Source organism: Pyrgilauda ruficollis, unplaced genomic scaffold (genome assembly GCF_017590135.1).
Source record: "Pyrgilauda ruficollis isolate IOZ18807 unplaced genomic scaffold, ASM1759013v1 scaffold1, whole genome shotgun sequence".
Taxonomy (NCBI): domain Eukaryota; kingdom Metazoa; phylum Chordata; class Aves; order Passeriformes; family Passeridae; genus Pyrgilauda; species Pyrgilauda ruficollis.
Window position 1 is genome coordinate 21,658,856 of NW_024508100.1, and position 22,014 is coordinate 21,680,869.

Genomic DNA, 22,014 nt, shown 5'->3' on the forward strand with positions numbered 1-22,014 from the left:
GCTTCTACTTCCCTTGGGAGTGAAATGTCTTTGCCAGATCTTGACCCTCAAACCAGTCCACGGAGTGGACAAATATTGTGAAACAAGTAATCAGAATTCCTCATTCCTGCAGGAGAGTTGGCTCCTGGAATCTTTCTTTCTGGTACCAGATTCCTGGAGGATCACTGAAGAACAAGAATGACTGCTTTACTAGTATAGTGATAATTTAAAACTTGCAACCTATTAGTACACATGGGTAAAATGAAGGACATGAAAAATATATATTTGCTGCTACTGAAAGAAAAAATTATTATCAGGAAAAAATTCTGAAACCTCTGTTACTAATTCTTACTGATTTTACCAAAAACCAGCTTGCTAAAGTTCTAGATTACTACAGGAACAACCATGTTTTACATTTAACTGAAGTGCTGAATTCATGGAGGATGCCTGAACATTACACTCTTCCAGAGTTATAATCTTCCAGAACATACCCTTATCCTTCCAATGCATGGATCTACCAACTTTTGGTGTGAAGCTATTAAAATCCTGGTAAGAAGGGGAAATCCTCAGGCACAGAGAAATACAAAATTTGCACTAAAAGCAAAACATTCAGCCTGAGAATAACTGGTAGGTAACTGATCAACATTCAAATGACCAATAATAACCCAAACATCAGGAAAAGAGCAAGGGTGAGCTCCAAAAGCCAGTATGTCATGCTGTTCTCAGCAAAGAGTACAATTAAACGTAGAATATTTAGTTCCATGGCTACAAAATTCAGAACAGGCTCTGATGCTACAGGTAGCAATGTAGAAACCACACAGCAAAGGCAACTTTGCTAATGGCAATGGCAAAACAATGGGTAAAATTTCTTGATTTGAAAAAATGTTGGGAGTCCTGGGATGTTCCAAACTCATTATTTATCCTGAGACTGAAGAACCAATGGGCTTTGCAAGAGCTGACTCAGCTTTCAGCTGTAAGAAGTTCTCCTTGGAAGCAGCACAACCATCTTTATCCAGCTCTTCTTTTCAGCACAGGCTAGCAAACACCGAGCTAACTGCAAAATAACTGAGAATTGGACATAAAGAACCACTCCACCAGTTCTCAATCTTTAATTAATTCACTAGACACCTATTTCATCTAACTGTACCATGACTTGAGAAGACAAGGTTATTAAATGTCTATATCAAACCACTCAAGGAATGTATGTGTGGTAACTTCAGTAAAGCAAAATGGAAACAAAATACTCCAGAACAATGTGTTACAATTAACCTTTACTATAGGTCATTTCAAAAGACACTGTGGCCCTAGAAGGGCCATGTGACCCTAGCGCATGGCAGTCATGTTTCCCTCTCCAGACAACAGCAGAGCACTGCCACAAGCCCACAGTTCTCACATCCAAATGCTCCTACACTGGCCACTGAGACAGCCCTACCAACTATTGTTAAATCTTCCACGTCCACAAAGCTACTCTGGGTGTCTCAAAACATTCTGTACTTATGTTTCCACTTTCTGGCAAGAATGATTACATGAATGTGATCATGTACAAAAGGATAAACATCTATCCACAAACTGAGCCTCCTGCCAACACAGACAAAAAACTGACATGTATAACAAGGGGAAAAAAAAAAAAGTTAAAATACTATTTTGGCTGCATCCCTCTAAGATGCAATGAGCAGCGAGCCTTGGAAAGACATTCCTCCAAAATCACAAGTTCTCAGTTTACAGTCTCTCCACATAAAATAATGTGCCATCATCATATGCTGGCAGAAATTTAACTCAGTCTAGAATAGATTCCCCCCCAAATCTTATTATGCAAGTAAATAAACAAACAGCATGACTGATCCACCATTTTAACACAACATAATCAAAGCAATTCTAAGTCAGCATTTATGCCTTTTTTTTTTTTTTAATTGAGGGGGAAAACCCAATCTCTCAGTGTATATATCAAAAAGATTGCTCACATAGTTTGTCTACAACACTCACAAGTAATACACACTAATTACCATCAGAGGTTCCCTTTACACATCTGATATCACAGGGGAGGGCTGAACCCAAGCCCAAGCTACATAATTAAATTCAAGGTTTTAGTCTTAGAGCAAAGACCAGATTGACAGCATGGTGAAGCAAAAGCCCTTATCTACACAACTGATAAAGTAAGTATGCAAAAGCTCAGGAGGTTAGGGGGTAGCCTGAGCTCCTATACTACTCAATCTCTGCCAATTTGGCATCAATTACGACCCCAAGAACGAGACTGATATTCTCAATTTACTTGGTCTGTGCCGTGAATAGCCAGGATGTAACATTGCCTTTAAACCAATGGTCTAAAACTACATTTCCTTGCTTATTCCTTATCAAAACCAGTGTCAAACTGATTCTTACAGTCACACCTGATGTTTTTCAAACAACCAGTAATGATCATTGCCTGACTGCAATATTTGTGATACACTGCTTTATCTTTTAAATAATGTTGTAGTCTGCCAGCTTCAAAGCTGACTTCACAATGTCAGGACTTCATATTATTGGTGAAATTTTAGTATTATTTCTACCAGGTCTCAAACTTTCCAGAACCCAACTTTTATATTTAAAGCTATCCACTCACGAAGAACAAACAACTCCCTCCAGGGATATGATACAGATACTTTTTAAAAAATCATGGTGCAAAACACAAACAGCTGTAAAAATTAAAATATCAAGTCAATTTTCCTGACACTACATAACTGTTCCCTAGAGTGTGTATTTTGTTCATAATAAACTGTAATGTGTGAAGAACTGAAAAAGAAACTCAATGTATTTTTCTCACGAAGTTTTTCCCCAACAGATTTTAGTCAGAATGACTCTCCTGGTCTGTATAACATCCTTTGCTTCTCAGTCTTCCATGCCTGCTACAATATTCAGCTGGTAGACTGGTGAATTATGAGGTTATGAATAACATGATGTTCAGTATTTATATGAAGACTACACTTAAGATTTTTTTTGGAAGAAATGCAAAAGCAGCTTGCTTCTCAACAAAAAAAAAAAAAAAAAAAAAAAAAAAACAAAAACCTAAAAGCATATGCTGAAACAGACATGGAAGGCTGACATTACCAACACTGAGGAGCACTTGAAACTTCTGCAATGGGTGGGGAAAAGTTGGGAAGGGCGGCAATTAGAAATGTTTTGGAAGAAGAAAACATTTTTTAGGGTGAAAGTTAATTTTTACTGTGCCAATCACAATTTCAGTTAAATTCAAGTTTATTTTTCCTCATTCAGTTTATGATCTCATCTAGTCATCAATGATGATTGATGATGTTTCAGCATTTGGGCATTTGCCAGTTGCAAGTAAAAGGGAATTATTTATTTTTCTTTAGCACTACACTGCTGCCATTAACTGTATCCCACCCCTTTTGTTTACAGCCTGCCACTGAAGCCACAGCGTTATTTTAATGTGGTATGAGCTCTTGTCTGGGGTTGATAGTGTAAGTGATCTAGCAGACATCTTGCACAAAGAGCATCATTTTGCACAGAAAACACACAGCCTTTACTTCTGAAATTATCCCTGCCACTGATCCAGACAGGATTGTCCTCTCCCATTAAAATGTGGACTTCAAAGCTGTAAGTGAGCAATGGACGCTGTCAGTTTCCTTGTGGTAAAACTACATTTATTTAATCCCTTTAAAAACAAACAAACAAGAAAATTACTTTGACCTTTGCCTTGGCACAAGGATTCTGATTTGAAATGTGCATTACATGTCTAACACACTGTAACTGTGTGCAGCTGAACTGGGCCAGATTTATGTGCAATTAGGAAAAAAAGGAAACCAAAACAATTTCATTTTCATATTTGTTAATACCAAAACGTCTTGTAGCAGCATTAAGTTTTAACTGAAACACACAGAACAATGAAAAAAGAAAATAACTGGAGAAGGAGTGATCTGATAAAAACTGCATTAAAAAACAATATGGACTTTTTCACTTGCATTTTTTCTGGATTAAACTATTCAAAAATGTATGTTTGAATGTCCCCACTTTGGCTGTTCATAAGCCACAGGGAGGTTTTTTTGCATGAACTCTTCAACCTGAGAGTTTTAGCAGAAAAGCTTCTTTACAAGGCTTAATTAAAAGCAGGTTTAAGTCAGGGCCCTCACTCAGTCTGGGTTTTATTTTGGCCCTCGCTCTGTGTCAGAAGTCAAGTCCCAAAAGAGAAATGAAGGTCATTATTGAGTCAAGAGAATATTTTCTCCTTCACTCTAAGCCCAACTAAACATGTTTCAGGTTTGAGTTTGGGTTTAGGTATCTCCAAATGAGATTTTATATAATATGCACCTAAGGGTGAAATACAAGAAGATGCTAATCATGATGCCTAACTTTGCCCTACATAATAAATAATGTGTGAAAAGCACACTGCAATCTTCTTTGCATGCAACTGGTTTGGTACGGGAAATGTACATTCTAAACAGATGGAGTTCACAGTGTGCGTACTTCACACCATCAGATATTCATGATAAATGCAACATCATTGTCATGAAGCATGGTAAACAGTCATGCAGTCACTATAAAATGCACTGAGCAATGTACCAAACAGAACTGCACTGGCAGATCTGTCGGAAAACATTCAACTTTTTTTTTTCTCCCAGAATGTTTTCCAGAATGTTTTAAGTAGTAGTTTCTTGGAGACTTTTGACATTGAATACTAGGCTAGTGGTTTTTAAAGCACGCTCTCCTCAAAAGCAAGATTATATTTTAGCAAGAATAACTATAAAAAAAGTTCATTCCTATCAGTCATTCTAATGCAAGGAACAAGGACCAATAGCCAAGCAGTTAATCACTTCAGCTAACAGGAAATGTATTATGTTATCGTTGGTGGTTTTGTAACTGGACAGTAGGCACAGCCTAGTGCATCCTGTTTGCAACCAATAGCAGAAGCAGATGCAAGACTGTGATATTTGTCACAAGCATTTCTAAGAACAAAAATATGGTGATGCTTTTCAAAAGGTTTTTCCATGTTCACCAGATGTGGAGCACATGTGATCCTTGAATGTGAAAGAATAATGTGACAATAAAGTTGAATCAATACAACATGTGCCAGTAATCACACCAAGATGACATGCAAATGTTTTAAAAACAAAAATATGTAAATTATTTTTCGTTCTTCAGGACAGAAAAACTGGGCACCTGGTCGTCCATGAGTTGCTGTTTCCATCCTCATTTGAAAGCCCATCTGCTTGAAATATGTTTCTCCCTGTGTGTGACAGCATCTAGCTTTTGTATTGTTACGCAAAGAAATTTCATTCCTGTGCCATTACTTACTGAAAACAATTAAGAGTTAGATTTAAAAGATTTTAAAAGATTTAAAGCTTTCCTTGGCCTCTATATATTTTATGAAAATAAAACTCCTATGAACAACACATGCAGAAAACGATAAAAAAATTAGTGCCAGGCAAGAGTGCTTTAGTGATGTCTTAAAACTATGTCTCCTCTTTTGACTTACAGCAGGGAAACATAATGAGAAGAGGCACACCACTCTGTGCTTATCTTACTACTCTAAGTCTACCCATCAGATTCTAAAGAAACAATTCATTTTCTGCTAGTGATCATTTCTGAAGGAGATCTTGCTCAGGCTATGGATAAAACACATATGCACACTGTGATAGGCTAGGAAACAATTAATTTCACAGAGGCATCAAAACCATTTGCAGATGCTGATGTTTGAAGTTCAAACCGATAGTCTTACATGGGTGAATTCATACAGAGAAAAAATTTCATTCCATGTAGCTCAAAAATTGGATGAAATCAGAACCCAAAGCAAAACACTGGATTTTGTAAGCTGTTAAAAGACTTCCCCTAAAATACATGGTGCCTTCCCAATCAATACATTTGTTCCCAATGCTTGCAGTCGGACCCCTACAAATTAAATGTGGGCACATATGTCTTCAGCATATTCAACCTCTACCCTGCAGATGAAACTAAATCAGCATGTAGACAAAGCCAAACTTGGCCTATGCCAGTGCGTGACACTCCCTTGCAGCAGCAGCACTGTGAGTCCTTGTGCATCTGCTGTCATCTCTGTAGATGCAATGAGAAGATGTTGTGAACCATTTCTCTCCTACAGTAGGTAGCTTCTCAAACAGCCTTTTCTTCCATGGGATGAAGAAAAAGCACAAATTTCCAACAACTGTGGCAGAAGCCAAGGTCTCACCAAGAGAACTTGGAGAAAGGAGGGACACAGAAGGTGCTGAGTTGTTCTAGATGCTCTCCAGAACTGTGAAATTCAGAGTGCTTGAATGTTGTGTAATGGCTCCTTGAGCATTGAGTAATTTTTGTGGAATTCCAGAAACTAAGTAATCTGATCAGAAAATACAGTCTGGGGAAAAACCTACACAGAGAGAAGCAGGACAATCAAATTAAGTGAGAAAGCTAAGAGAGCTTTTCACTTCTTTTTCTTCCTTTTTTTTTTTTTTTTTTTGGTACAATAACATAAATTTTGAAATTTATTCCTACGTATCATATAGTTACAATCAGAAGAATTATGTCCAGCTGAGGCTACTGTGCAGTAGAGATAATGATCTTTAACTAGTGGTACATGATACCAAGAACTTTAGTTTTTTAAATATTCTTTATTTGGGATGTAAGCAGAGACTTGCAGATTTTTTTTCATAACCATATCTGTTAAAACAGATGTAAGAATTAATTATTTATAAAAATACACTTTCAAAACCAAACAGAACTTAAAAAAAAATCATGCCAGTGAGAGCCTGGTCACCAGGGACACCAAAGCCATAATTAAAATACATGTTAATAAAAAGGCAGTTGAAGATCTGTGCCAGTCTTGCTCAGGGATCCTTTATGTTAACCACACTCTGATACTGTTACTGCAAAAAAAAAAAATTTCTGAGCAGATACATTTAATATCTATAGCTATTAATAATTACAGGTATTTTAATACAGTATCTACATCTTCCCAAATTCAACTGTCTTATCTCCGTTTCTGTGTTGCAGAAGAATAATGGGTTAAGAAATTCAGATAAAGCCAGAGACAATTTTTAAAACCTGAAAGAAAATGGTCCTTCTTTTTATCAGAGAAGAACATTTCTGCTCCATTCAGAACAGGCAACAGTACTATGCAGGGGTAAATCAGATGCAACTGTGAAACATGCCTGAATCCTTTGCTGCCTATGGCTTAGCAGCTATTTCATTTTCCCTAGACTTGAGGATGGGTAGGGAAGAAATACTAGAAGAAAAACTGATGAATAGAATTAAGTCATGTTTGGAGAGTTTCTCATCTCTGGCACATTGCCTTCTCCTCTTCTCTTCCAAGTGCCCTCATTAAAAAGAATTTGAAACTTTTCCCTTCCCCAGAGACTCAGATTATAATCTATTACTTATCTGTTATCTACATTTTATTTTCCTGAAGAATAAACCTACATCAACCTGACAGTTGTGCTGAATGGCAACGGTTTATGGACCAAGTAATTTATTTATTGTAACTACAACCATATGTTTTAACCTGCTACAAAATCATGAAATACTTCCCATCAATAGTCAGTCCACGTTAGATTTCTATACTGGATTGCTTAATGTGAATGTACAGCATTTCTGTACTTCAAACAAACAGTGTGAGGATGTAAACAGCAGTTAAATGTATTCATGCCTTATTAGACACAGCTGCACAAATGGGCTGTCACATTTCATTAGAAAATACCATACAAGTTTTACGTGTGCACAGTACCCTTCATTTCTGCAGGCACCACGACTACTTTAAATTACAGAACACTCGCAGAACCACATGCTATTTGTTTTAAAGGCACACAAAGACAATCTGGGATGAGATGGTGCAGGGGGGACATCCAGAAGGAAATTTAATTTTTTCTCCTATGCCTACCACATTTTTATTTAACAAAGCATTCTTATTAAATACACAAAAGAGTAAACAGAGACTAAAATGCTACAGAAGCTTCAGAATAGACAATGCAGGTGATTTCTAGGTATGGAGCAAACACTTCCTTCTGTTTTTTGGGGGAAGGTGGATACAAATGAGAATCAAGCAGTCTTGTTACAGTCCTGTTAAATCCACTTTTGTCAGTTCTATGATATGCTGATTTTAATGTTCTTCTGCTCAAATATGGTGCCATGGGGTAAAATAGGGAGGCTTCTGAAGAGGCGTCTTTTTAGACTGAGAGAGTCCCTAAAGAAACTTCATGGCAATGTAAGGTAACTTAACTGAAGAGATGTGAACGGGAGAAAACCTAAAGAAAGACAACCCCTAGAGGAAAATCTCTTTTCATTTCCCAAGAAAACTCATGTCTGGCAAGTAGGTACTATACAGGCAGTGGCAAGCCAGATTTGATTTTAAAAATTATTCTTCATTACTTACTGCAAAGGTAAAATTCCACTAGTATTTTGCTGGCCAAATCAGCATGTTGCTTTCAAACATGACTTGCTTTTCTAACCTAGAGAAGGAGAGCTGAGGTGCCTTCTTTGCTGGAAAATGAGCAAACAATAGCAAGCAAGTCTATACATATACAAACAATTATGTTATAATTTATAATGAACAAAAATCTACCATGGCTCCACAGCTGGACTGAGCCACAATCTGTTTGTTGTGTACTAGTGTCTTTTTGTGTAGCTTCCTTTGGCAGTGGGGTTTTCATTGAAAACAACAGAGTTTTGTGAGTTCTCTAACACGCTGCCAGTTCCACTTCACCACATAAAAGACAAAATCTTAAGCCAGAAAAAGAAGTTAAGTCCTAGACCACCCTGATCTCAGCTGGCCTGAAAGCTCAGAAAATTGATACCACCTTGTTTTCCATCAAATAAGCAAAATCAAATTAAAGAATATACTTGTTTTTCTACTGAAAGTGCACCTCTATGTCTATGCATGCTCCATGTGCTTAGAAATATCTGATCCAAGGAAGTGTGGGGGGCCTGTTGAAAGTTAATATAACTCATTAAGGTGGGGAGACAAACAGTGGCAGTCCCACTGTTAATTCTGGATATTGCCCACAGTAAAGTTTTCCACTAGTTTTCAACTGTGTTGTTTCTCTGCTTTCTCCTTGCCAGTCTGTAGGAAATAATCAAGTATATCCTCCAAAGGAAGGAAAACCAAACTGACAGACTAATATAATCACACTCAAACCCACATATACAGTGCTGGCACTATCAAACTGGTTTGCAGATAAGAGATTTGATAGGTGATTACTGCCTTTGAGCTAAGAAACACTACGATAAGCAGTTCCTATGAATAAAGCTCTCACTATACACTGTGCTTTGTGGTGTTGACTTCATTATTATTACAACAGTATCTGTTGGGACGGAGGACACAGGGGCTGTAAAAATAAGGCAATGCTCATTTCATTAAAGACTACAGTATAGTTAGTGAAAGCACAAAAAATCCAAAGGTAAACAGTCTGGCTCTAAAAAGGGGGCAATATCCAATTACAATTATTAGCTAAGAAATCCTACATATCATCTCAAAATAAACCCCTTGCCTTTCTAACCTAGCCTATGACAAGCTGAGTGAACCATTTTGACTGAAAGCATTAAATAAAAATATTTTTATCAAATAACTATGAGTAGCATAGTGAATGAAATTGATACAAAATAAAATGCTAGAATACAAATGGAGATGTCTACTTCCCCATCTCTATTCATATATGACTTTGCCTGCCAGTAACACTCAATTAACATCAAATTGATGAGCTTATTAGCAGAGACTTAACACCACAAAAACACACGTGACTCAGTATTCAGCAAAACCTTGATAATTAACTTGTCCATCAGGAGGCTGATGAATGGGTATTGCTAATGGGATTTCTGTAGTTAAGAGGCAAAAAGATGAACTAAAGGAATCTGCAGTCTTATACTGCTTACCTGTGACCAGAGAAGCCACATCTAAAAAGGCACTGCTTACAAGTCCCTGCCTTCCAACATAAAAGATGCTGCTGCCAAGAGTTCTTGACTCCTCCACTTTGTTGGATCCGAAATAATGCATGCCATTTTTCTGTGGGTTAATAGCCCATGACATTTGTCCAGTCTATTGGAGACAATTGCCATGTACGAAAAGTGCTTTTAAAAACACATTTCAAGTATAACTCAGCCTGTCCTGTGCAAGTAAAACAGAAAGAAGCAAGACTTTTTTTTTTTTTTTTTTTTTTTTTGTGAGGGTGGTACTAATCTCCTTAAGAAGCTGGAAACCAGATCCTGCCTCTAAAGGAAACCAGGTAGTAGGCAACTCTTATCACTGGAGCACTGTGTAGAGCAAAGCAAGAACTTGCCGGGAGTACATGCAACAGAAGCTTTGTCTCTTGGAGCACAATTGTCAGTGAAAGAATAAATAATGATTTATTCAGTATTGTTAATACTTCACTACTCCTCTACATATACCAGCAGGGATTGTGGGCACCCACCTTTCGGCACAGTTAATATTAACTCTTTCAGAAAGCAGAGAGTTAATGTTACATTTTAAGAGAAAAGTCACAGAGGAGAAAGAATGGCAAGTGACAGGCAGGGCCATAGCTCCAGACAGGGATCCCAGACTGGTGAAGGCCTCCAGGTTTCACTGGTGACCAGTGTTCATATGACACTGGGAGTAATGCTGCCCTTCTGCACGATGGGTTAACTAGACAGCAGCTGCAATGTAATCACAACACATCATCTAAAAAAACTGGCAAGTAAAAGGTATTAATTGCTTAAACCTCTAACAAAAAAATGTGCATTTGTGTAGAGAGAGTGATAGTGGTTTTCTGCTTTACCCCCTGAAAAGCTGGCTCCAATTGCAATAATTTATACATTGGGATTCTTTTATTTAACAAGAAGTATTTTGATTTTGTACATAGAACATTAATTTAACAGTTCCAATTGACTTAATATGTTTAGCCTCTTCCCACAAGGCTTTAAGTTTTACAGATACTGACATTTGTTCATGTAAGAAAGACATTTCTTCATTTAGTACTCATTTTAGAGGTTCCAGGTGACCTGTGTCTGGATAGAAAATATTAACCCTTTCACAGGGTGAGGGAGGGAGATCTTTGTGTTTTAAAAGAGACATAATGGCAATACTTAGCAATTTTCAGACCAAATGCAAACACATTTCTTTGACAAGAATACTGAAATATATTCTTAATTCCCATGTGATACGGTAACCACACTTAAAATAATTTAAACCCTTGTCAGCCAAAGTTAGAAAAACTTCAAATAGTTTTCTTTCAACAGATTAATAAACTGTCAACAAAGACAGCTTCTGTTTACTCTCAAAGCATTCATTTAATGTTAAAACAATCCTTACCTGTATTTTATGTGTACTTTCAAAGCAGTCTGAGCAAGAGCATTCTACATACAGGAAACTATTTTAACTAGAAGAATTCTATATATACATATAGAATAAAGTAATTTATATGTGTATATATACACACATACATACCTTTCTTTCTGAGCAAAACCACTTGGAATGCCTTAATCCTGGCATGTCAAACTGGGAAAAGGCCCATAACTAAGCTCCCTAAGCCCATGGCATATGAATTGTAGCCAACAAGCTCCTCCTCTATGGAGTGTCATAGATGGTGACACAAAAGCAAACACACTCAAAAGAGCTCATCACTTGAGCTCAAACTTAGTTCACTCTTTTACCTGTATTGCCATAGTACCAAGATGCCTCCAGCAATTTAGGGCTCTGCTTTATAGAAATGTTTAAGAAACACACAAACACACCTGAATTCCAGTTAAAAGCAAGGCAGCATAAGCATAAGAGGCACTGAGCAAGCAAAAGGAATGAACTGAGACCATGTGAGACAGGTGTCAAGATACTTCAGGACTCGTATATACCAGGAAAGGCCATGAAATTTACTATAAATTTCATGTAGAATAAATACTGAAGAAGTTAAAAAGATCACGTGTGTAAGGGAGAAATCCAAATGGGTTTACATATAATGGAGTAATGGAGACTGCAGTGTAAATGCAGCAAGTCTAACAAACAGATGGCTAAATAAGAACCAACAGTAAATAATTTGGAAGCTTAAGTAATTGATACATGACTATTTTCACTTCATCAACAAATTACATTTGACTGTTTAGTTGTGTAAGACAGAAGTGTATCAGTGTCCAAAAGATACCAAATTCCAGAGGATGACCTTTGCAATCACCATGGTATCATGCAAGACTCCCACCAAGACAATTCATTCCATATGTAGCTTTATGTTGAAAAGTAACTCAGCTAATTTCAAGATTTATTTTTTAAAATGTAAAATCTCTAATTGTGGACCGCTAACACTATGAGCCTTCTTTCCAAATACTATTGCAATATCTCTTCTGAAGAGATTAACTGATCAACACTGTAGGCCACCAAAAAGATAATTTATTGTACTGAGCTGAGCTATGTAATTATAAATTACACATAGAATAAGCAATATAAATAATAACAACAAGGAACGTCACTGATCTTAATCTAGTCTATGTAGAAGTGAAGGTCTCTCAACAGCTGACCTATGAATTATTCTTGCAGAGCAAGAGCAAGTATTACAAAAGCTTTTCTATTTTCTCACTTCTTTCTAGTAAACTGCTTGTTTCAGCAGACCCAAGCCCATGCTTAAGCTCTTGGTTTACACCAGTTTAGAGTCAATAAATGTTACCTAATAACCACTGTATCCTGTAGAAAAGATGAGCAGTCTGAAAACTACATTGAGTTTTATGCAGGGAAAATTTGTAAGCTGTCTTAAGAGTTTCCAAATTTATTGGCAAAGGATTCTGTGCAGGCATATGTGTGTGTGAGGAACGCCTAATCTATTATGTGCAAATAAATAATAATGTCACCCTTCATTAAGTAATGAGTTGTGTACCTTACATTTGTAAAAATGGTAAAGAATCACAGCACAGGATGATGTGGTTACTAATACCCTAGCTATTAAATCTTGCTACTGAAACATTAACTACAATAGAAAATACTCAGCAGTATTGAGATTTTTCCACTTCTTTTTTTTTTTTTTTCTGAGTTTGAACGGTAATATTCATAAAAGAATGATGTCATTGATTAAACTCATAACCACTTTCTGCCAAAAGGAAAATAAACACATTGGAATGACATCTGGCATTAAGTCTCTGTTTCCTTAAAAACATGTTTATACTTTCTGTTTCTCAAGACACCAAGGACAACAATAAAATCCGTATTCTGACAAATTTTTACAGCACCAAATTAGTACTAATTAGTACTTGGAATTTTAAACATGAAAATATTATACTGTCAAGAGCTCTCCACCTAAGTGTATGTATACAGCTTCTACCACCAAAGTATTTGACCTACTTGTATTGCTACCAGGAGTGACTAAAAATTCCAGTTGCTTTTGCTAAAATATTAATGTTCTCTTTTTTATGGTAGCTGAAAAGACTTTTAGTCAGATAGGCATCATAAAGGTAGTTATATCCACTGATCTATAGGATGAAACTGTGTTAATAATTTTTGGTTATGGATTTATTTTGTGAATTTGTCTGGTTTGTGGGTTTTTATAGTATTCTTTACTATGAATTTAATTCAAATTACTCTTGAGATTATGTGACATTAATCAGCATCACAAAATTTTGACAGTTCTGAGATCCAATGGTAGCATCATGGTTTTTAGAACAATGCTGAAGCTGTCTAATTTCCCAGGAAATTGTGAAATGTTGGGCAGCAGGTGCAAAAACTTTGTGCCACAAAAAATCTCAAGAAGATTTCCCTCTCTGACACTATAATAACAATGAATTTAATAATCTTTCAGATACCCTTATTTTTGTCAATCCAGCTCTTCTAAGACAACAATGCTGCTACATTTGCAGTTTTAGAAGGAAGTTTACCCCAGACATCTTAAAAAAGAAGAAAATGTCCTCATCCTAAAGAAGAAAGACAGCTTCCTCTTTTGGGAAGGGTCACTGAAAAAAATCCTAATCTTGGAATTTAAATGGTGGGCATTAATAATATAGACTTCTACTCAGTATGACAAATATTTTACTCTTAAATCTTGAGAATAAGTTATGCCAGAAGGATTCAGCAAATTCTAAGAGGCAGCACCCAACCTCGGCAATTTTAGAGTAGTGCCATTCAAAGAGGAACAATTTTCCCTTGGGACACATTATGGTCCTATTCACACTATTTGTACTTTTAAACTGAATTTGGAGGCAAAATCCCTGCTCAGTAGATATATGAATAGTATATGTTAAAAACAGCAAGTTTCTTTTCTCTCACAGTGTCATACTTTGTTTACCCTGGAGAGAGCTCCTGTGCTTTTATATTTCATGGGCCCATACTGTTTAATAAGCCTGCAATAGAGACATACATTTTAGAGGAACAGGGAATATAGCTAAAAAGTATGGAGTGGCAACACTCTTTCTTACTTTGTTACCTCCCTAAATATTAAATCTTCATTTGCAGGGAAACAAGGCAGTCACATGAGGAATACTGGAGAGTTACAGGCTGTGTGGTGCAGCATTTGGTCTCTGTTCCCTTTCCCATTTATCAGTTTTATGGATGAGAAAAAATAGAAAGAGGATCACAAGAGAAGAAAAATACAATAGGGTAGGATATCTCCTTGGTAAACAGGACAAACTGTTTCAATTCAGACAGCATTTTAAACTCCTCAGTAGTGAAAGCTCTATCATGTGCAGAGGTAGAGCAGTAGAACACAGAGAAAACTTGTGATAAACAAAATGAATCATTTTGAAGCATACTCTTAGATCATGATCCTCTTTCCTTTGAGGTCAACACCATGATTCCATTGAAATAATCTAATTTCACTCTCAATCTATTCATCCATCCCAGTTAAGGAGAGAACAACACTGTGCTAAATATGCAGCTGCACTTTTAGGAGACCTACAGTCAAAACCAAACTTCCTTGATGCAGATGTAAAAAATTTAATGAGGCAACATAAGTCTGAAAAATGCAGAGATTTTAGTTATGACAAAATAGTAAAGTGGGCTGTTTTGACCTCTAGCAGACCATTTTTTGAACTGACTACTTGCAATTGAAAAGGATAAATCAAGGAGTAGAGAGAAAAAGAAAAAAATAAGAAGGTTATTCAGTGTAATAGTTAGACTAAAGATTAACAATGTATTTTTTTTCTGAAAAGCATGAAATAGACTAAGCAGAGAATCATGAGAGCCATCAGAGAGATCCAGTAATGACAGAAATTCCAACACTGTGCAGATTTATTTTTTTGGGATTCTAACTTCAACTGGTTTTACTGCATTATCTCCTTTAGCATCAGCTGAAGTCTGACATGCATCCATCAGCAGAAAATCTAGAATTCCTACATTGTCAGAATCTAAAAATATTAGTCCCAGTAGATCTTTTAGAAATAGTTGTCTTCCATGTTGTTCCAATATACAATAGAAACAATACTATGTTGAAACAAGTACTATTAATTGAGGATTCTTTAAGATTTATTATTTTAAACTATATGAAACATAACAAATATGCTAAAGAATTTCTCAGTAGTACTGCTGAAATAAACTACCACAGCATCAAATTTACTGCAGTGTGCTATGTACCTACCACTCACAAAGTAATGTCCTGGTTGATTTTTTAAAAATAAAAATATCTCTAATGTCTTCTGGGTCTCAACACTTTGTTCACCCTGCAAGCCTCTGTCAACAGCTCGAAACAGGCCATGCACGCAGAAGCAGATAATGCATGTCAGATTTTGTCTTCAAAATAGAGTCTATGTAATTCAAAATAACTGTTGTTTGAACTAGTGAAAACAAGTATATGCTTAAGGAACAGTTAGAAATGCTAGCCTGGAAAGTTTGCTTTGGCTAACACAGTTTACCTTAATATGATGGGTGGAAGGCAGAGGGTATAATTCAAAGCCACCTACGATTATGAGAGTGCTTGTTAAACATTTCTTTCTCATGAAATATATAGTTTGGTTGTTCCTTACCTCTGTTTTCCCATTCCCTGCTGATTTACTGTATGGCATTTATATAGGCAGCTGTATGTTGTTGTGAAAACAATGCTGAGCTTGCAGCTTTATTTTAATTCTAAAGCTGAACTGGTTTTAAGATGGAATTTAGCCAGTCTCTGAGAAGAGCTATGTGACATGACTCACTGTGGGAGAGAGAAGGGGACTATGGGCTGTCAATCCCATTCTCTACAGAAAAACTCAAGAATGTCTAGAATGAATTCTTTTACCTAAGGTGTGAATTTTTTTTTTTTGGTAAAGGAAGTTGCCTATGATACTCAAAAATATTTCAGTCTTACCAAGAGACAATAGTTTTAAAAATGAATTTAGACAAGAGCTTTCTACTATCTAAGTTTTGCAGGTTTTTGCTTTCCAAACCTTGCAGGAAGCCATTGACTACAAAGCTATGAAGTATGGGCATATTCTCTTGAAGGATCAGGGACTCTACCCTGCTGCCAGAGATCATGGGGAGAATCAAATTGGTTGGTTGTTCTAGACACCTGATTTTTACAGAGGTATCTGCTTTTTACTCATCTAAGGCTGACTCATTAACTTCATTAGGAGTTTGCTAATCAAAACATGCCTCTTACTAGGGTTTCAGAAGATTATTAAAATAATAAAAAGTACAGGAAGAAATGTTTTAAGCTTTCTGTGAACATCAGCAGAAATTAGCTTTACTAGGTTCTTAGAAAAAGCTCCTCCTTTGTTTGGTACATCTCCAAAGGTTAGTAGGATAAAGTTCAAAATACCACTAACTCTTAATTTCCTGAGAGAAATCCAAATGTGATAGAAAATGGTATGTAAATAATACTGTGGTCACAAACAGGATGCCATAAAAAATGTGGTGGTGGGAAAAACTGAGGGTAGATGACAGTTTTGAACAAGAGAAACCTCACTCTCTTGGTGCGTGGAATTTCCAGCTCAGAAAATTACACAAGCTTTACACTTACATAATAACAAACTCCTCTCTGCATTTGATTCAGCATATTACCTCAGTAAGTATATAATGATAATGATAATGATAATGATAATGATGATAATAACAACAATCCTAGGCAATGCCATTAGTTATATCTTCTTGAAACTTCATATAAATGTAAAACTGTCACCCAATTCAGATAACTTATATGCTTCACCTTTAATGCCTACTCCTTTGTTTATATAATTTCTTAGACACAGCTATAAAAGAATAAATATGTAGGTTCCCATTCCTTTTACCCATTTGGTAATAAAGAACAGCTCTTTAGCAAGACATCCCAACACACTTCTTCATAAAAAAAATACAAGCTACAGAATGCAATGGAAAATCAAACCATTAAACATAATGTGTACCTGCAGAAGTAATCTCTCAAAGGCAAGGAAATTGTCCCATTTGGAAGTCTGGGGGTGTTTCAAAGTCTGGACTGTAGCCAGCACAAGCTGTAGAAGACCACAGTGGTTCTCCAAAGCTTTGAGATTGTTTCGGAAAAGCTGAATGTATGAGCTGAGCTGTTCAGGGGTGACTCTGCCTGTAGAAGGGAAAACAGGACACAGCAATCAGTGGAGACAAATGCAAAACTAAATTTTTTAAATTATAGTGAAAAGGTTATAGAGAACATTAGTGGCCTCTCCACTATGGGCCTGAACTTAGCTTTGCTGCAATCACTGGGAGCTTCAGCTGCAGCAACAGGTCAGGACAAAGACTTACATCATCCATGAATTGTGCCTTGAGGCATGTAATATGGCAGGTTTTTAACAAGGTACAACAGATGGTGACATAAAGGGTAATACTTTTGTTTTCAGACAAAGAGGGACATTCATTTCAGTTAGGAAAATAATATTTGATGACTACTTCTAAACAATCTTTCTTTTTTTACCAGAAGTCCAACGAGAATTTGTGAGCTTTTTACCTTACAGCAAATTCAAATCTTCCCACCACTTCCTGAGGGCACATTTTTTGATTAGTCTTGGCTTGAGAAGCAGATATAATATTAGTGACACAAGAAACTGATTTCTGGAGCTCTTCTTGGAAGGGACACTTCCAAGGTGTGACCCTTCAGTTTCTGACATGCAGTAACCACAGCATGATTTCACCAGCTGTTTGAAAATAAACACCCCAATGCCCACACACAGCCCTGTAGATCTCTTCTTATTAGAAGAACATGAGGGGCACCATTTGGGCCTGATGAACACTACAGGATTAGCTGTTGTTCCATCCACCATTAAAATGCCAGCTGAACTGCTCAAGCAATTTATATTTTGGAAGGGATCTCTTTCAGGAAGGAAGGCAGCCCATCTATCCCAAGAAAATCACCACAGATGGCAATTACACATGATGGCAAATGCCATCAACAGACAGGCAAAGATGATGTCAAAACACCATCCTAGCAGCAAGTCTGGATTGCCACCCAGTCCAGGGCTGGTTCCTGGAGGCCTCTGCCAGTAACAAGTCATCTTCCTCAAGAAAAGCAGACCTAAAAAGCAGGGATATATGAGATAGAGTGAGGAGGATCCTTTAACTTAAATAGGACAATCTTTGGTGCCAGGAAGACATGAGGGTGTCCTGATGCTAAGTGGTTCATAGCTTACAACACTGATCATTTCAGTCAGAATTTTTCCATAAAGGAAAAAATCTTGTAAAACTGCCACTGTGTTTCTTCTCTGTGTTTGGTTATATCATCACTTAACAAGGCTCCCCATCTGCCTTCATCCCTTCAGTATCATATAAATGGCAAATAAATTATTCCAACAGTGAAAATGTTGAAAGCTCTTCCTCTTAGTTTCAGTGATATCAAGGGCGGTCTTTGGAATAGCATTTAGATTTGGGAAAGCTGCTAAATAAAGCAAAAACACACGGGCTCTTTATGTGAATTTTAATGGAAAGCGTCAAACCAAAAAGTCAGCAAATTAACACACAAATCAAGCTGACACCACTCAGTAGGCCAGAGGGCTGACAAAAGGCTTCCACGGATAGCCCACATAGGCTAAAACAGCAACCACGGCCATGTGTGTTTTTAGACTAAACACTGGAGCTTTCAGTCTTGTTTTATTTCTTTTAAAGCTGTGTCAGGCAGATTTACACGGTGATTTGAAAATGTCAGTCCATGATGCCTTGCAGCATACCTTTGATAATGGCTGCATTATTACCCAGAGCAGTCCTGATATATTGTAGCTTATTCAAAATCTGATAACTTGCTTCAATTGAGAAAACGTGCAGTTGCCAGCCCCTCTCTCATATGAATCAGAAAAATAGGAGGGCTTTCAAGACTTCTGATTTCAACTAAAAAAATAAATTCAAGAGTTTTGTTCCACATTGTTCCTTGTGAAAGCGAATCCAGATGAAGCACCGGATCAATTTGAGAGCCATTCAGCACCATTTTAGACAAACAATCAAATTCTTTCCCACCCTCAGAATACCACCAAAAGAAAGTCCAACACATATGTAAGTACAAGGAAAATCCTGACTTTAGCAAGTCATTAACAAAACGTATACTGGCATTAAGGAGCGCAGCATCTCATCTGTGATATTTACGATACCCATAGAACCGCTCAGATCCAGGGTTTGAGAGTTCGAGCCAGCTTCTACACAGCAACTCCCTGGACAGCTGGCTGATAAATACAGTTCCAATATTCTACTATTCCAGTAGCTGAGGAAAGGAATTCGGGAAAGTAATTGGTGGTAATCAGCAATTAGATGACTTTTCCTGAAGCCTAAATCCTCATCATCTTCCCTGCTGCTTGCTCACAGAGGGAGATTTCAGCACAACACACTACCGTTAATCTAATTTCAACCCTACCAGCCCTTTGGATTTTTGAAGTCCCTCTGTTGTTTCAAATAGTTTCATTGCAATGCTGTAGATAGGTCCTAAGAAATCAAGAGGAGATCTATTTCAACCACATCATGTCTCAACTCTCATTTTGTTCTCTTAAAGCATATTTCAAGGTTCACAAGAAGAACATGGCAACTACTGGCAAAAGGACTTTAGTGCAAGTGTCTTGTCCTGCTCTCTTCTTCCTGCTCCATCACAGTCATATGCCTCTCCAAACTCTAGATGCATGCATAGTCAGAAGTCTGTGTGAGCATCAAAGCCTGACCTGTGAGAAATACATTATGCTGACAAAGCACTTGATAATTTTTAAATTCCTGGATGTGGAAAGGAAAAACTTGACCTCAACCACTGTTAAGGGATTTAAAAATACTGATAACCTTTTTACACTAATGCCAGGAATTCCATATTGTCTAAAAATAACCTTTGCCATTAACAGTTACTAAGCAGAATGTGTGAAACAGGTACATTTGTCCCAAACTCAGTCAACTACATTAAATCTCAATTTAGGACGTGAAAAAATTACATCTACTGAAAGCAATATTAAAACAAAACAAAAACCAACCACACACACAAATAAAAACAACCACACACACAAATAAAAACAACACCACACACAAATAACAACAACACAAATCACGCCAACACTTTGATGCCTCAAGCCTCTAAGAGAGAGGATGAAATCACTAAGTAGTCACTGGGAAGCATCACAGCGAAACCCAAAACTTAACAGAATATAGGAGGATGGGGAGCAGCTAAGAAAAACAGACTGATGATGTGTGAGAACTAATTCAGCTAAATAACAATGAATGGCTTGTTTGGCACACTTAACATATTTGTGCACTAAAGAAAAAATCTTGGGAAACAGAATGAAATAATAATGCAGAGAATGAGACTGGTTATTACAGAAGTAACAGAAACATGACACAGTAGTGACCAGTCTCACTACTAAGGGACCTGTCCCATCCAAAAAACACTGAACATCATTGTGATGAAGCAACCCTGTGTTTTAGGGCTCTGATAAATGGAAGATAAAAAGTAAAACATAACAGAGACTAGACTAGCCTAGGAAAAGAGAAATCTAACATTTGTGTCAAAGAAATGGTGAAATTAGCTACCTTATTTAGCTGATATCAAGAGTGTGAAAAGCTTCAGGATGAATGTCCAAGAAAAAAAATCTTACATCACACCTAAAAATGGGATAAAATGCAAAGTACATTTATCAAAGAACATCATGTCAAATTGAGATGTAACCAATTAACAAATTAATTACAGTGCAAATGGATTTAACATAGCATTAATTGTGCCATAACCATATTAGAGTGGGAAAAGACTAGGATTACAAGAATTTTAAGACACCTAAGAAACACCCAAAACCAGATGGCAGGTCATATGCAATAGAGAAGTTCTACTATATAAAAAGAAAAGGTAAAGTAAGAGTGTTCTTCTTTATGCTTGTACATATTTATAGTACAAATTTTGGTAATAAATGATGCCAAAACAGGTGCTGTCAGAAGCTTGTGGAACATCATTAATACAGAGAAAGAGCAGCCAGCAGATCTGGATTGCTTTGAGTATTGGACAAATGTAAGTGGGATGAAATTTATCAGTATAAAAATGATGCATTTTGAGGCCAGGGTAAGAGTTGTAAATGTAGAGTTAAAACCTGGAAATGACAAAAGAAGGAAATAATGTCTAGGCTTCTTCATTGTAAAAGAGCAGGTACAATTCCTTTCAAGTGATACAGTTGTAGTAAAAACAGAGGCCGTAGAATGCTTCAATATGTAGAGGCCATAGAAATGCCTCAATACAAAGCCTCCCTCCAGGAGCACTCTGTGCAGCTCAAATCACTCCCATTCCTGGAAGTTTAACTCAAAACTGTGATGCATGCACAGAGAGGTCACTATAACAATTAGGATGATGGAGAACTAAATGTTAGGAATGCAAAACAGAAATGTCTGGCTTATATGGGGTCCCTGCATCAGCTGGGAAAAAAAATCAGGTCTCTTTGAATACATTAAAAATACTTGCATGAAAGTTCAATACTGGTACTACAACCAATGGATATAAAGAACACATGAATATATTTACACAAGATATTAAGAAACATCACTTATCAATCAGTCTTCCAGCAGTGGAGGCAAGAGTGGAGGCAAACAAATGTAATTTGTTCTAAGGTGAGGTTTGATGAGTATCTAATGAGCAGTTGCATAAATGTTCACAGACTTAATTCAACATAAATGACTCCCTTCAATCTTTTATTCCTGTGATAATTAATTTGTAAACATATTGGTTGAATTCCACCTCCAACTTTCAAGAATTTAGAGCAGAT

The 22,014-nt window shown here is 36.8% G+C and overlaps 1 protein-coding gene across 3 annotated transcripts in view; it reads right to left on the reverse strand.

Annotated features, from left to right (window-relative positions):
• The window catches only part of SCFD2 (sec1 family domain containing 2), a 184,610-nt gene that overhangs the window by 121,229 nt on the left and 41,367 nt on the right, over positions 1–22,014 (reverse strand). For all 3 annotated transcript variants that reach the window (XM_041460194.1, XM_041460366.1, XM_041460277.1), the window contains one exon: positions 17,209–17,384. In XM_041460194.1, the coding sequence (XP_041316128.1) occupies positions 17,209–17,384 (176 nt within the window). The remainder of the gene's footprint in view (positions 1–17,208; positions 17,385–22,014) is intronic.